This window comes from Bison bison, unplaced genomic scaffold (assembly GCF_000754665.1).
Source record: "Bison bison bison isolate TAMUID 2011002044 unplaced genomic scaffold, Bison_UMD1.0 scf7180017864223, whole genome shotgun sequence".
NCBI classification, from domain to species: domain Eukaryota; kingdom Metazoa; phylum Chordata; class Mammalia; order Artiodactyla; family Bovidae; genus Bison; species Bison bison.
This window is the reverse complement of record NW_011494795.1, coordinates 194,306-210,535: the sequence shown is the minus strand read 5'-3', so window position 1 is coordinate 210,535 and position 16,230 is coordinate 194,306. Positions and strand designations below refer to the sequence as shown.

Genomic DNA, 16,230 nt, shown 5'->3' with positions numbered 1-16,230 from the left:
TAAAAGATATGTTGAGAAGTATAGATTTTAGAACTGGGGGATTATTAATATATCATTGTGAAGGGATGAGAAAGGTGGAGATTGGGGAAGAAATAAGAAAATGGGCCAGAGAGTGATGTTTTAATAGTAGGCATGCACATTAGTATGTCATTGCATATATATTGTTGAGATGAAAGCTTTACCACTTCCATTCAATAAACTGTTAAAGGATAAGAATTACTGTTTAAAAATGATTTTACTGATATTATAGATGCCCGAGATGTTATACTGGTAAAGAATCACTTTGATTCCAAGACTCTTATTATAGATTGTGTAGTGAAAAGCCCCATCAGGCAGCTGGTGGAGTGAATTCTGTGTTAAATTGGAGCTGTCTCCTAGTCTGGCATGGGCAGGGGTCTTCTCTGGGCCATGAGGCTGCAAGCTGGTTAACCCACCTTTACCTTCATGAAGCCTGGAGGCCAGCACAAGCATGTCTGCAGGTCAGGGGGACTGAGGGTTTTGTACCCAGGATGCCACTGAAGACTGTATAGAGTTCTGAAAGGGTCAAGGCCTTGAAGATGCTTCTATACAAGTTGCCAAAGTACTTTGCAAATGTGAGGGGATTAATTTGTGTGGTAATTCATTAAGAATTAAAATTGGAAGGAAAAAAAGGATCGAAGTCATGGATTTTCTCCTGAGCAAACAGGTGTGACAGGAGAGACAGCAGGCAACTCTTTGGCAAAGAAGCTGTTTCAAAAGCCAGAGAAACCAAAGATCAGAGAGAGTGAGGACCAGAAAGCAGTTGACATAATGGCAGGTTTCTCTCTGGGAAACGTCATGTTCTCCAAGGTCTGTAGGTGAATGTTAGTTCACTGAGGACTCAGGCAGTACTAGTCAGACTTCTGCTCTATAAGGGGCCATACTCTCAGGAAAGAGGTTAAATACTGCACTCCTGATTTGTCTATGACTTCACAAGTAACTTTCTTTCATAGAAATTTTTTTTCTGCTTACAGCCACGTGTGGATTTTCTTCAGCTGATGATTAACTCCCAGAATTCCAAAGAAACAGACAATCATAAAGGTAACCAAGGAGAGCTTCAGAGGGGCCACAGTGGGGAGATGCAGAGGTAGGGGGCAGTTCTGAAAATGAGCAGAAAGTTTTCTAGGTAGATGAGAATTTCTGCCAAATTGAAGAAAGACACTTGTGCAGAAAGAGTAGACTGTGGTACTTCCTGGGAGTTTGCAGGCACAACTTTGTTCAGAGCTCGAAGGACAAGGATAACAAGGAAGTCATGCCCAGAAGCCAGTTATGATGTGGATTACTTACAGCTGAACCTCTGGGGAGCTTGGTTCCAATATCAGTTCTCAGGATCCTCCAGACCCACCAAGTCAGAACCTCTGCCTGGAAATTTGCATCAAGGCTTCATCCCTTCATTCATCAGGGGGCACATTGCCCCATTGTTGGTGACCTCCAGTTGGAACACTTTTTAACTTGTGTTCACCAGCTTACTCTACTGTAAAGTGTATTTTCCCCCCCTTTGTTATTAACATGTAACTTCTGGGAGAAGCCTTAAATATTCTGTTCCTCCTCAAATTGTCACCCACTGGTTTTATCATTCATGGATAGTTTTTGACTGAAACCGTTGTTACTATGATGATTACAACATGATGCCTTTCTTTTTTTTTTTTCCTAAACCTGAGGCAGACTTTTTTAAAATTTAAATTTATTTATTTTAATTGGAGGCTAATTACTTTACAATATTGTATTGGTTTTGCCATACATCAACACATGATGCCTTTCAAAACCCATCATTCTGTGTTTATGAGCTGACATTCTTTCATAGGGAGAGCTCTCCATTCTCCCCCAATCATTTATTTATTTATATCAGTATAATCTCATGTATAACTAACTTACTCTCTCACATCACTCTTCAATTTAATTTTCAAATTGTCAGGTTTGTCTACTGGAGCCCTTTCAAGTGGGCTCCTATATATATTTTACTTTTTTTCTCCTTAGACATTTCTTTCAATAGTCTATTTTTTTAGCAGAAATTAAAAAAGCATAATTGAGTGAAGAATAGTTTACCAAAATACATTTTGCCCCCACCTACATATAGCCTTCCTCAATATCAGAAGTCCATACTGGAGTGATACACTTGTTATAATCAATGAACCTCCACTGATACAGTATTATCACCCAAAGACAATAGTTCCCACCTGGGTTCAATCTTGATATTGTACATTCTATGGCTTTTGATAAATGTATAATGATGTGTGTCCACCACTGTGGTACACAAAGTATCCTGTGTCCTTTTCATTTATCATTTTCCAAGAACCTCACTTCCTAATGCAAGGCATTCCAGCTTTCTCTTCTATTTCCCCTGGAATAAGCCATTTCTCTAAGAAGTTCTGCTTCCATTTAGTGAAAAATGGTATTTAGAACCCAAAATTTGGGTTCTAGGAATGCTCATTGCTTCTAGGGTTTCTTTGCTTCCAGATCCTCTCAGTGGACAACTGTCAGAACATCAAATATTTTTACACTTATGTTAAATAAAAAAAGATTTCTGTATCTACCACAAATCACTGATATAAACATGCTCTCTCTCTCAAACAAAAAGACCCTGGTGTGTTTTAATTCTATGACATGAATACTCCTATAGGATTAATCTGAAGCTACAAATGGATTGATAACCATCTCACAAAATAATGAATTTTGTAAAATTGGGTCTTGAAAGCAGGGATAAACTGCATCCCATTCTCAATATGTCTATACCTGTTTATATACATACTTATATCTATCTTGGAGAAGGCAATGGCAACCCACTCCAGTGTTTCCAGGCACTCTTGCCTGGAAAATCCCATGGACGGAGGAGCCTGGTAGGCTGCAGTCCATGCGGTCACGAAGAGTCAGACACGACTGAGCGACTTCACTTTCACTTTTCACTTTCATGCATTGGAGAAGGAAATGGCAACCCACTCCAGTGTTCTTGCCTGGAGAATCCCAGGGACGTTGGAGCCTGGTGGGCTGCCATCTATGGGGTCTCGCTTGGTTGGACATGACTGAAGCAACTTAGCAGCAATAGCAGTAGCATATCTATCTATCTATTATTATCATCTAATATTTTTCTAAGTACATGATTCAATACAACTTTCTCTGATGAAGGAAATATTCTGTATCTGCTATGTTCAATATAGTAATCACTAGGCATAAATGTCTGTTGAGGACTTGACATGTGACTAGTGCCACTGAAACCTGAATACTAAATTGTATTTAATTTTAATCAATTAAAATTTGAAGAATCATATATTAGCACAACTCTAAACTTTGAGTATTATGCAGTTTATGCTAACTGGAGAAAGAATTTGATGGTTGAATTTATTGACAATAGCATCACAGATATCATCACTAGGGAATTAGAACTTCGTAGATCTTTATTGCACTCATTTTATATTGTTTTTTTTTGCTAATCGCTTGTTTGGGGCAGGTACTATGTTGAGTTGAGTGCTCTAAGTAACAAAGATCCTACTTCAGTCCCATCAAATAGCTGAGAGCCTGAGCATGTTTGGTCTCTCAGGAGAAAATAAAAATGGAGACTGGTGTATAATCACAGGACTGTTTGATAAGAATAAAGAAGAGCAGAAAGAGGAGGTGTATACTGAAAGGATGACCTTCAGGCCAGACTTGAATCAGCATTGCTAATTGTACTCCCTGGACCTAATTTTTCTATATTTCACGCTGGCCTAAGTCCTTATATGCACACATTCTTTCTTCTGCTATTTTAATGTCACTGATTAGACTAGGATCATCACAACTCTTCAAGTTTTTTATTGATTTCTGCAGCTTCTATACATATCTCGATCCTCCCCTTGAAGACTTACGTCCCAGGTCTTGTATTACCTGGTGCCTCTCAAGGGCATAATCCATGCTTCTCAGGCTACATTGTGCACATACATCTCCACATCTCATGAAAGTTCATGTGGGTTGTTTCCATAGTTCAGGGTTTTTGGGATTTGAGACACTGAATTTGTATTAGGCTTCTAGATCCTGCTCATGCTGCTGGTCCATGGACCACTCTTTGAGTAGCAAGAGTTTAACTGTAGCCCAATATTGTACTCTTATGTTCCTGGAAACAAGTTTTGATAAAATATAATTTAATTTCCCCTACCATATAGCCTTAGTACTGTAAATCTCTCAAAAAAAACAAAATCAAACTATACCTTAAGTGGAATAATTTAAAATATTCTAGAAGGGAATGCTACTCCATTTTACTTGGATCTAAAGTTCTTTTACAGTTCTCTAAGGGACACATTGATAACACTGTAGATTTTAGACACAAATGCCATCTCTTGAAATTACCCAGCTGTGTTGGTGGGGCTATGGTATTGCCAGGAACAGAGGGCCAAGAATAGTATAGACCTGGGAAAAATTCAATTAAGACAGTTCTTGGCTTTTTCTTGGCTCTGTGAGGCAGACACAGAGTGGAAATCGATCTCAGTTTGATTCTGAATTACTTTTCCATGATTCCCCTAGGGCTTTGGGAATTACACTGGAATGTCTCATCATCTAAACTGTGATTTTTACATTGCCATGCTTTACCTAAAATATCTTGACTTTCTTTTTAGCTCTCTCTGACCAAGAACTCATGGCCCAAAGTGTTATCTTTATTTTTGCTGGCTATGAGACCACTAGCAATACTCTTTCCTTCCTTTTGTATATTTTGGCCACTCACCCTGATGTCCAGCAGAAGTTGCAGGAGGAAATTGATGTGACTTTCCCCAATAAGGTGAGTGATGATACCTGGAGAGAGAGGGAGAAGGTGAAGCCTTAGCATGATTGTCTTCTCTCTACTTCTTACAAGGTTTTTGCCCAAAGCATAAGCATCAAATCATTTACTTCCATTCCCAGATGGTGCAGTGGAGAAGAATCCAATCCTCCTGCCAGTGCAGGAGATGCAGGTTCAATAGGTGCGTTGGGAAGATCCCCTGGAGTAGGAAATGGCAGCCCACTCCAGTATTCTTGCCTGGGAAATCCATGGACAGAGGAGCCTGGTAGGCTACAGTTCATGGGATTGCAAAGAGTTGGAGAAGGCTAAGCAGTTGAGCACTGCACATTTAGGAAGGATGTATAGCATACAAAACAAAGGGAGAAAACTTAAGTACTTCCTGCTACTCACAGCAATGTAAGTATTTTGAAAAAAGTGCTGGTCCAGCGGTATCAGTTATCAGAATAATCCCAACTAAATTCACTGAACTTCAGTGGCATCACTTATTACTCTGGTGTCTGCATTTGTTTTTGTTCAGTTGCTAAGTCATTTTGGATTCTTTGTGACTCCATGGACTGCAGCACACCAGGCCTCCCTGTCCCTCACTATCTCCTAGAGTCTGCCCAAGTTTATGGTGTCTGCACAGTTACCTATTGATGTTGGCTGGATTTGCTGTGGTCTGTGCATTGGCTGATCTCGGCTGCCCTTAGCTAAGTGTTTGGACTGACTCAACTCCACACATGCTCCTCACATGTCTCAATCTCCACATGTCTGCTTCTCAAGGCAGTTGTAGATGTCATGAGCAAGAGGCCTAATCCCATGGATGACTTTCACAACTCTGCTAGCATTACACTTAGTGAATATTCCACTGGTCAGGTTGAGCCACCTGACCAACCTGAGTCAGAATGGGAGGGCATCGCAGAGTTAATGGCGAAGGGAATGGACAGAGGAAATGGTGGAGAATTGGGACCATTCATTTAGTCTACTGCCTGCTGTAAACTTTAGACTAGGTGAAGCCTGGTGTACAAGAAAGGATATATGGTAAGAAACAGAGGACATGAGTATGAGACCTGACTGGTTTTGGACAAGTCTTATGACCTTTCAAATCCTAGGTCCTTCAAATACTTTGTAGGGCCTGCATAAATTAGAGATGATATTTCTTCTCTGGTAAACCCCATATTGGGATTCTCTTGATAACAAGAAGATTGAATGGTCACTAACTGAGGTTACCTAAGGCATTACATTCTCTCCTTTTTATAAGAATACTTACAGTAGCACTACTACTGGCTAATATGTACTTCTTACTATATATGTCTGTTCTAAATACTTTCTATTTATGAATGCATTTAGTTTTTGAGAAATTATTAGTCAGGAGAGGTAGGTTATTCCTCAGTAACGGACGAGCCCTGAAATCTCAGGGGCTTTTATAGCAGAGGTTTACTTCAATCTATGTCTACAGATTCAACATGGATTGTTAGTGGAGGATGGAGCGGACAGCTCTGCTTCACAGAGTCACTCAGGAAAACCGACTCAGAGCTTCCACCATCTTGTAGCTGCCTTATCTGGAACATGAGACCTTCTTGTCATCTGTGGAATATGGAACTCAAGAGTTGCTTTCCAGGGTTCAAATGATTTGTCTCTGAACTGACATAATCATCTCACAGCCTGTTGGCTGATTTGGCCTTAACTTCAAGTGGGATGGGGAAAATGGGGCTGACATGGATGCTGGGTGAGCAGTGAGTGTCTCTGCCACACAACCCTATGGAGGGTCAGCTCCATCTGTCTCCACGTAACATATGAGAAACCTGAGCTACAGGGAGATGAAATACTTCCAGACACTAGTCGTGTATGTGGTGGTGATCTAGTCAAGCTGTGATCCAGGGTGTTGGCTCCTGAGGCACTCTTACCCTCTACAAGGTTGCTCCTTAAATATAACCCCACTTGACAGCCATGTATCACCCCCAGTTCAGTTCAGTTCAGTCGCTCAGTCGTGTCTGACTCTTTACGACCCCATGAGTCGCAGCACGCCAGGCCTCCCTGTCCATCACCAACTCCCAGAGTTCACTCAGACTCACATCCATCGAGTCAGTGATGCCATCCAGCCATCTCATCCTCTGTTGTCCCCTTCTCCTCCTGCCCCCAATCCCTCCCCGCATCAAAGTCTTTTCCAATGAGTCAACTCTTCGCATGAGGTGGCCAAAGTACTGGACTTTCAGCTTTAGCATCATTCCTTCCAAAGAAATCCCAGGGCTGATCTCCTTCAGAATGGACTGGTTGGACCTCCTTGCAGTCCAAGGGACTCTCAAGAGTCTTCTCCAACACCACAGTTCAAAAGCATCAATTCTTCGACACTCAGCCTTCTTCACAATCCAACTCTCACATCCATACATGACCACAGGAAAAACCATAGCCTTGACTAGATGGACCTTTGTTGGCAAAGTAATGTCTCTGCTTTTGACTATGCCATCTAGGTTGGTCATAACTTTCCTTCCAAGGAGTAAGTGTCTTTTAATTTCATGGCTGCAGTCTCACCCCCAGTGGTCTCAAATCTCAGCCAAAACTGGAGTTCTTTGTGGTGTGAGGAGAGCTGGCCCCTGGGGCTGGAGTGGCTTGTTTAGACCTTCAGACCTTAGGGTCACACCCACAGGGACAACAGGAGACCCTTCTAGCAGCAGAGGGTGGGGTTCTGATCCTCTTGTAAATTCCCTGCATCTGAAATTGTATTCTCATTCATTTGCGGATTTGGTTTAGAAAGGAACTCATTTCTCCCCAAGTTATTTATAGAGTTTTCATATATTATTTCTGGACTGTGCATGTATAATAAAGAGAATGAGCAGTCAACAGCATTCATCTAAGAACCTTCATGTTGAATAGGGTATTTGCTCTGTTACACGTCTTTCCTTTGAACAGATGTATGGCCTCATTTCAAAAAGAAATGGTGACTTGGCCTTTTTCACTTAAAAGTAAGGGTCCTAGTCTGTTGGTCATGTTTGTTCTCATGAGAGAGAAAATACGTTCCCTGATCACCTCTGGTGTTTCACAGTTTAGATGATTGTCCCCATTTTCTTCTTTTGTTATAACTACTGTACAGTCAATGGGCATTGAGAGCTCAAAGGACATGATAGTAATGTCCATAAATACTAAGGTCCTTTACCAATTTAAATTATTCCCCAGAGCTCCTAACATTTCAATAGGACTATATAGATGGCGTTGAAGGGTGATCCAAATTCTTAATTTATCAAAATCTGTATTTCTCTTCCCAGGCCCCTCCGACCTATGATGTCCTGGCACAGATGGAGTATCTTGACATGGTGGTGAATGAGACTCTCAGAATGTTCCCAATTACTGTTAGACTTGATAGGCTCTGTAAGAAGGATGTGAAAATCCATGGAGTGTCCATTCCCAAAGGGACAGCGGTGACGGTGCCAGTCTTCGTGCTTCACAGAGACCCACAGCTCTGGCCAGAGCCTGAGGAGTTCCGTCCTGAAAGGTACAAGAGCCCAGGGAAGGGGACCCTCCTGATCCAGTTGCTCAGAGCGTATTCTGATGACTCTCATTATGGGTGACAAATATGTGACTATACAATCATTTTATTTTACATCTTTTTATTGTTAAATGTATTTCCTATTCCAAGAATGATATTATTTGATTAAAAGCTTTACCAACCATAAACAAAAAAAAAGAAAAATTTAGTTGTTCATTTCTAAAACATTAAGCTTTGTTGTTTAGTCACTAAGTCATTTCCGACTCTTTGTGACCTCATGAACTGTAGCCCACCAGTCTCCTCTGTCCATAGGATTTTCCAGGCAAGGAGACTGGAGTGGGTTGCTATTTTCTTCTCCAGGGGATATTCCCGACCCGGGGATCGAACCCACATCTCCTGCATTGGCAGGTGGATACTTGATCACTGAGCCACCAGGGAAGCCCAATACCTTAAGATAGGCCTCATTAATAGTGCAATGTAAGTCCTGAGGACATTTTTCTATGCATATACAGATTGTTAAAGCTTAGAATGGCATTACATATAGTGTGATTTTTTTCAGTTGCTTACTATATGTAACAGTAAACTATAAATGGCATTCTGTGTTTTTAATATATATATATATAATTGTTGCATCTGCTATAATTTATTTAACAGCTATATTATTTTAGGTGTATTGGTTTTTTTCCTTAAGTCTTTCTGTCTGTTCTCCTTAGCTCTTTGAATTCGTCACTAACGTTCCCACATTTCCATTTCTTTAAACACTAGCTGCTGTTTCCTCCATTATTATTGTGGGATGTAGGCTGAGGACCTAGCAGTCTCATCCCAGGTGGTTCCAGCAGCCTCAGTGAGGATGGAGGAGACACAGGTGGCCTGGTTCTGTCTGTGGCTGTAGACCTGTGCCAGCTCCCTTTTGCCTCCATGTTTTTTGACCTTCCAAAGAGAAGTCCTCTGCTCTCTAGACATCTAGACACCCCAGTTGGAGAGGTTAAGCATTGTCTTCTGGGAATTCAGAACCAGGTTCTGCTTTGGGCACAGATGGGATTCTGGAAATAATTGATGCTCTCCCTATATGGTGAACAAACTTTGGATTGAACATTTTAGGGCACTATCTGGGATCTAGACTTTTATGAGCTCCTGACTATAAGCTCCCTGGTGGCAGGGACTGTGTCTCGTTCACCTTTTTGCCCCTAGTACTAGCATAACCTGTACACGTAGCATTGTTGAAAGAAGAGTCAGAGTCCACCAAGTCCTCTGTTCTGGACCGGGGAAACTCTGTGTCACCCTCAAGCTCAGCAACTTCAGCTTCCCCTCCTGCAGCGTCAGGAACGTAAAACCAGAGACCACTCACTGTACTTCCCTTTGATTCACTCAGCCCTCAAGCAGAGAGTTAGTGCTCACCTGTGTGTGTCAGGGTCTGGGCCAGCCGATTATAGAGTTTTTGACATATACACAGTACAGTTTATAGTTACAGGTTATATGAATCATTTTTAATGTATCAGTATGTGTCCATTCCCTGCTCAACAGCCTTTGACCCAGGTCTGCAGCACTCAGATGCTGCCCTTTGACTAATTTCCCATGTAGCTACAGTCACATTATCTGTATTCTTCCAGAATATTTTCCATAATAGGACTGTTTATAATACACACAACCGTAATGCCATTATCACTTCTCCAAATCCAAATTTGAGGAGTCAAATTTGAATAAAGCAGAGATCTAGCCATCATGGACTTTATCAGTTTGTGGAACAGATAGACAAAAAAATCAGTGATTGAACCAGAGTATAGTAGAGTCATATGCCCTCATGAATCTACTGACCTCAGCAACCTCTGAGTGTGGGAGAAAGAGACGTATCCACACAAGAGGAAGCAAAGGGAAAACAATAGAAAACTAACAACTTAAATATTCAAAGATGTTTCTACTGCTTCCTTCATCTCTGAGCACATGACCAATGTAAGTGTTCATGGAGGCAGGAACCCACTCTTCCTGCAATCAGTCTCATTTCCTAACTGCCTTTCAGAGCGTGAGCATCTCACCACCCTGAATGTAAATTTCATATTTAAAGATACATTTTCTTTAAACAGCCTTCATCTTATTTTCTCACCCAGACTGAAACCTCCTGTAGGATCCAGGGAATGGGAGTCTCTCCCTTATGCTACTGGTTGAGGGTTTAAGTTAAAACTTCAGACCTGAAGCTTCTGTGATTTTTCTGTTTCATTCACTTGTTTCATCTACTGTTGTGGATTCAGGTTCAGTAAGAAGAACAAGGACACCATAAGTCCTTATGTATACCTGCCTTTTGGAACTGGACCCCGAAATTGCATTGGCATGAGGTTTGCCATCATGAATATGAAACTTGCTGTTGTCAGAGTCCTGCAGAACTTCTCCTTCAAATCTTGTAAAGAAACACAGGTTAGCAGTTAACTATCTGCATAAATAATGTTTTATTGGGAATTTTTTAACCAAGATGTATTTCTCTGTGTCTATAAGATTGTATCTATAAGGCTTATCCCTGGAGGGCTAAGTCTGTGGCTTCATAAAGACCCAGCTATAAAGGTCATCTAGAGTCAAGGCGTTAGCACGACATGATTACACAAAGTCAGTGAACTTGAGCAACTTATAAAATTTGGTTTCATGTTCACTAGAAGGAAGGAAAATGTTGTACAAAGTCGTGAGAGCAGTGATGACCATGTCATGACTTTTCAGTGATGCCCTTCTCCACGGGAACTTACAGAAACTCTCCTGACAGTGATTCTCAGCCACTATTTGTATAAAGAAATTACTGGGGAGCATTATCCCGATGCCGAGGTCACCTCAGACTCTCTAAAATAATTCCCCCATCGTGTGGTGTCGAGAGCACCCCCCCTGATCCTCCTGTGCAGCCACAGTGATCCCTGAGTGAAAGCATTTCTGCTGGATGGGAAGGGCTCCCACAGCCCCTCACCTGCCAGGAATCCTGCTGCCATCCAGCTGGGCTCCCTTTACATTCTCAGAATGACTGTGTGTCCTTCCTGTCTACCCTTCCTGTCCTGTCCTTCCTGTCTACAGTCCATTCTCCCCCTTCAAGTTCCAGTTCAGTCCCAAGCCCCTCCATGCAGCCTCCCCATCCAGGCCAGAGCCCACTCTCCCCTCTGCTGTGTTTACAGGTACCACAGGCTGGCATCAGTGGTCCTACCACCTAACAATACTTTGTTCCTGAACCAGCCAGTTTGATTCTTGTTTCCTTTGTACTTAAGAAGGTCTTTAACTCTGTCCCCTCATTTTATTCCTTCCATAAACTCCCAGTGGTGCCTTGACATCATCGGGCAAATGTTTAAGGAGTGACTTGCAGTTGATTAGAGCTCTTGGACACAAATACGGAACAATTTGAACTTTAAAAATTTAACAGATGTCATCTGTGTGCTTGCTCGTTTTGTGTGTGTCTGTGTGTCTATCTGCAGGGAAAATGCTTACCATTTGAAAAAAAAACAATTTGTTGCAGTTATAGAAAGACCTGGAATCACTCTCTGAGGAGCACACAGAACAGTTGGCATTGATTCATCTCAAGCATGGCCCTAAAATAACATTTATTTCTAGGAGTCATGCATTTAGTAAGCAGCTGCTCCCTTTGAGTAGCTTTCTCAGGGAAGAGGAGGATAGAGATGTTTCCATTTTACTTGCAGGCATCTGTGTGGGCGTCCTGTAAGTGTGCACACACAGCGGACTCAGCCCTGAGAGAAAGGGGGCCTCGGGCACGCCTGGGAAGGGCAGATGCCGCTGCAAGCTCCACCCAGTACCCCATGGGCTGGGGCTTCTCCCTCCACAGCTCCTTGCTTGTCCTTCAGTCAACTGAGGTTAGAAGGTCACTCTGTTGGTTCCCCCAACCCAGAAGGAGTGACTGGGTGAGAACGGGGCTAAAAATCTCAGACAAACCACTGTAGGTCTTCAGAAGTTCACCACTTGCCCTGCACTTGGAACCAGGGCATGTTTAAAAAAACAGGCAAAATGCTTCATAGGCATAGTGTTCAAATAATATTTTGTGCAAGAATGATGGGTGAATGCTTTCACTATCCAGTCTTGACAGAACTTACAGAATAAGTACAGAGAATCAAAGATAAAGAAAAGAAACTGGATGCAAGTGATCGAAAGGTACAAACTTCTGGTTATAGATAAATAAGTATTAGAACTATTGTGTAAAACATGATGATTATAGTTGACATTTTTATATAGTAGAAGAGAGTAGATCCTAAGAGTTCTCATGAGAGGAAAACAGTATTTTTTCTTTTTCTATCTCTTATGAGTTGATGGATGTTAACTAAACTTATTGTGGTAGTAATTTCACATATATGTAAGTCAAATGTTTATACTGTTGATCATTTATATCTCAGTAAAAGAGGAATTAAAACAATTTTTTTTAAGGTGAATAGTAAGGGGGTACTAGAAAGGACTTTATGCCCATGTATTTTATAGCAAGTTAAATTGACCAATTTTCTGAAAGTCATGAAGTGTTAAAGTTTAATCAAGGAAATATTGACAGCCTGTCCATCCCTATAGCTATTAAACACATTGAATTTTAGTTAAAAAAATCAAAGACACACGATGTGTAGCTTGTATACGGTTGTAAAGCATTATTGTCTGTAATGTATCTTGTCTACTTTGCTTCTATTGTTGGCGGTGCCTCATTCATTGGTTCTCTTAACTGTTGCAGATCCCCTTGAAGATAAACAGTCAAGGACTTATAAGACCAGAAAAACCCATTGTTCTGAAGGTTGTGCTCAGAGATGAGACCATAAGTGGAGCTTGACTTCCCTTAAGGACCTGGGCTTTGTTCTTCAAGGAGCTGTGTCCCACAGTTTCAGGGGACTTGATTTACTTTGTGATAAAACTCAGAAATAAAGACGGGCTGCATCTATTGCACTTGCTGGATGACTAGGGTATCCACACATTTGTTTAGCTTTCTCAGTGTCTGTGTGGTGTTATATATTGTGTAACGTGAAAGAGGTGACTAATGAGGGCCAGATACGTACACTCAGCTTATCTGATTCTCAAAGGACCATCTCCACCCACCCCCAGTTAGTAACATCTACTCCTCCAGAGCAACAATCAAGAAAGAAAGTGTCTCAACAGTTTTATCAGCGAATTAACGAAAACAAGAATTATTGTGGTGACTAAAGTTCTGACATATTTTAATAAATCACTGGTTTTATTTTATATATTTCAAATCTAATATTCTATTGAGGAACTCTGTAAACCTCTCTTTACAAAAGTATTGTCTGATACCAACCTGCACTTTAGGGTAATATGTACATCTGAATCAGGGATAAGCAGTGACTAAATACTTGGCCATCACAATTCCTGGTGGGTGGGGCCTCTTTCAAAACTGCTGTTTGTTACATTACACAGGTAAGAATTAATCCACAGTGTTTTGCACATTTCTTAGAAAGTATAAAAATGAAAGTCGCTCAGTCATATCCCACTCTTTGTGACCCCATGGACTATACAGTTCATGGAATTCTCCAGGCCAGAACACTGAAGTGGGCAGCCTTTCCCTTCTCTAGGGAATCTGCCCAAGCCAGGGATCAAGCCCAGGTCTCCTGCATTGTAGGTGGGATCTTAACCAGCTGAGCCACAAGGAAGCCCAAGAATACTGGAGTGGGTAGCCTATCTGTTCTCTAGTGGATCTTCCAGACTCAGGAATTGAACTGGGCTTCCCTCATAGCTCAGTCGGTAAAGAATCTGCCTGCAATGCAGGAGACCTGGGTTAGATTCCTGGGTTTGAAGATCCCCTGGAGAAGGAAATGGCAACCCACTCCAGTATTCTTGCCTGGAAAATCCCATGGACAGAGGAGGCTGGCAGGCTACAGACCATGGGATCACAAGATTTGGACACGACTCAATGACTAAAGCACCACCTCCTGCATTGCAGTGGATTCTTTACCAACTGAACTATCTTTCATGGTTTAAATCTACTTTTGGGGGGTACACATTTTATATAACAGACACACATATAATTATGTTATTAGTTTTGATTAAAATTTTTCATCTCATCTCCCCTGATATTTCTTGAAGACAGGAAACAGGTTTTCTTGAAGTGTCTTTGTATTCCACCCTCAATTCCCAACTGTCTTAACATAATGAATATGGAATAAAAGATGGTTGATTGGTCAGTTGATTGGGAAGAAAGGCTACAGTCACTGGTCAGTTTCAGTTGATATCAGAAGCTGCACACAGCCCTTCCTTTCCCTTTTCTGCCCCTCCCATCCACAACCCCTTCCTTGCTAGGCTTTTCCTAGATAGTCCAGTCCTAAAGCCATTGGGGGTGCACAGAAGGCGGACAGCCTTACCCTCCAGGGTGTGGGCAGAGAAGCGGGGCTCAGTGGCTCCAAGTTGGAGACTGAAGTGGGACAGTGTCCACAGGAACAGCAGCCCGGCATGGCTGTGGGTGTCCAGGCAGGGAGCAAGAGTGTCTGCTCAGAAGGGTGGCCTGGCCAGGGCATCCAGAGCCTAAATAGGGTGTGGAGAACCATGGAGGGTGAGGGGGATATCAGGAGTGGAAAAAGGCTGAGTGGCAGTAGCTACACAAAGGGAGATTGATTAAGCAAGTAAACATATTATGGATAATGGAAGATATGTTTTTTCCCTGTTAGAGAAGGGAGTCCCTGGTCCAGGAAAGGGGAAACTAGAAGAAACCCCATGGAGTCAGAGATTGGAACTGCATGTATCTGTGAACATCCTTGCTTTTCTTTGTAGACAGATGACAGCTAGTTAGTTGGATGATACACTACAGATAGATAGCTGATATAGAGAGATAGATGACAGATATAGATAGATAACGTGTGCCTGTATGGTGATTGGGGAATCTGCAGCTGGAGTCCTACTCAGGGCCCCAAGCTCATACAGCTGGAAAGACCCCCTGCCCCAATTAGAATCCATGAAATAATGTCTTGAACATTTAAACTCTGTGGCTCCTCACATAATAAGTGGAAAAGGAGACATTTAAACATAATTAGAAGGAAAAAGGTAAAGATTCAAAGTTAGCAAACTCCCAGCCTTTTATTTATTTTTCAATGACAACTTGAACTCATGCCTCCTCTTGGTAACAAACAACACAGTCCATAACTTATGGTTTTTCTATTATACTTGCCCTTTTTGGCGACTACTTGAACTCATATGAGCTCACGTGAGTGAACATTTCTAGAGAGTTTCCTGAGGGTCAGGTGTGTGATGGGCAAGGTCACATGTTTTCTTTCCCCAGTGACACCAGGACTCTGATCGCAGGTTCAGGCCCCAAGAGCCTCAGGTCATGGATCAGGGTCTGGTCTGATCCAGGCTCCTATAGGAAGGGAAAGACATAATTATTATTTTTTAATTAATTTATTTTAATTGGAGGCTAATTACTTTACAATATTGTAGTGGTTTTTGCCATACATTGACATGAATCAGCCATGGGTGTACATGTGTTCCCCATCCTGAACCCTCCTCCCACCTGCCTCCCCATCCCATCCCTCAGGGTCATCCCAGTGCACCAGCCCTGAGCACCCTGCCTCATGCATCAAACCTGGACTGGTGATCTATTTCTCATATGATAATATACATGTTTCAATGCTATTCTCTCAAATCATCCTACCCTGCCTTCTCCCAGAGTCCAACAGTCTGTTCTTTACATCTGTCACTCTTTTGCTATCTTGCATATAGGGTCATCATTACCATCTTTCTAAATTCCGTATATATGTGTTAATATACTGTATTGGTGTTTTTCCTTTCTGACTTATTTCACTCTGTATAATAGGCTCCAGTTTCATCCACCTCATTAGAACTGATTCAAATACATTCTTTTTATTTTTTTTAAATTTTATTTTATTTTTAAACTTTACATAATTGTATTAGTTTTGCCAAATATCAAAATGAATCCACCACAGGTATACATGTGTTCCCCATCCTGAACCCTCCTCCCTCCTCCCTCCCCATACCATCCCTCTGGGTCATCCCAGTGCACTAGCCCCAAGCATCCAGTATCGTGCATCGAACC

At 41.7% G+C, this 16,230-nt stretch overlaps 1 protein-coding gene across 1 annotated transcript in view; it reads left to right on the top strand.

Moving 5' to 3' along the window:
• Positions 1–13,414, top strand: part of LOC104992730 (cytochrome P450 3A24) — a 44,090-nt gene extending 30,676 nt beyond the window's left edge. The window contains exons 9-13 of the mRNA XM_010845699.1: positions 993–1,059; positions 4,602–4,762; positions 8,005–8,231; positions 10,472–10,634; positions 12,910–13,414. Of these exons, the coding sequence (XP_010844001.1) occupies positions 993–1,059; positions 4,602–4,762; positions 8,005–8,231; positions 10,472–10,634; positions 12,910–13,005 (714 nt within the window). The 3' untranslated portion in view covers positions 13,006–13,414. The remainder of the gene's footprint in view (positions 1–992; positions 1,060–4,601; positions 4,763–8,004; positions 8,232–10,471; positions 10,635–12,909) is intronic.
• Positions 13,415–16,230: the final 2,816 nt, after the last annotated feature.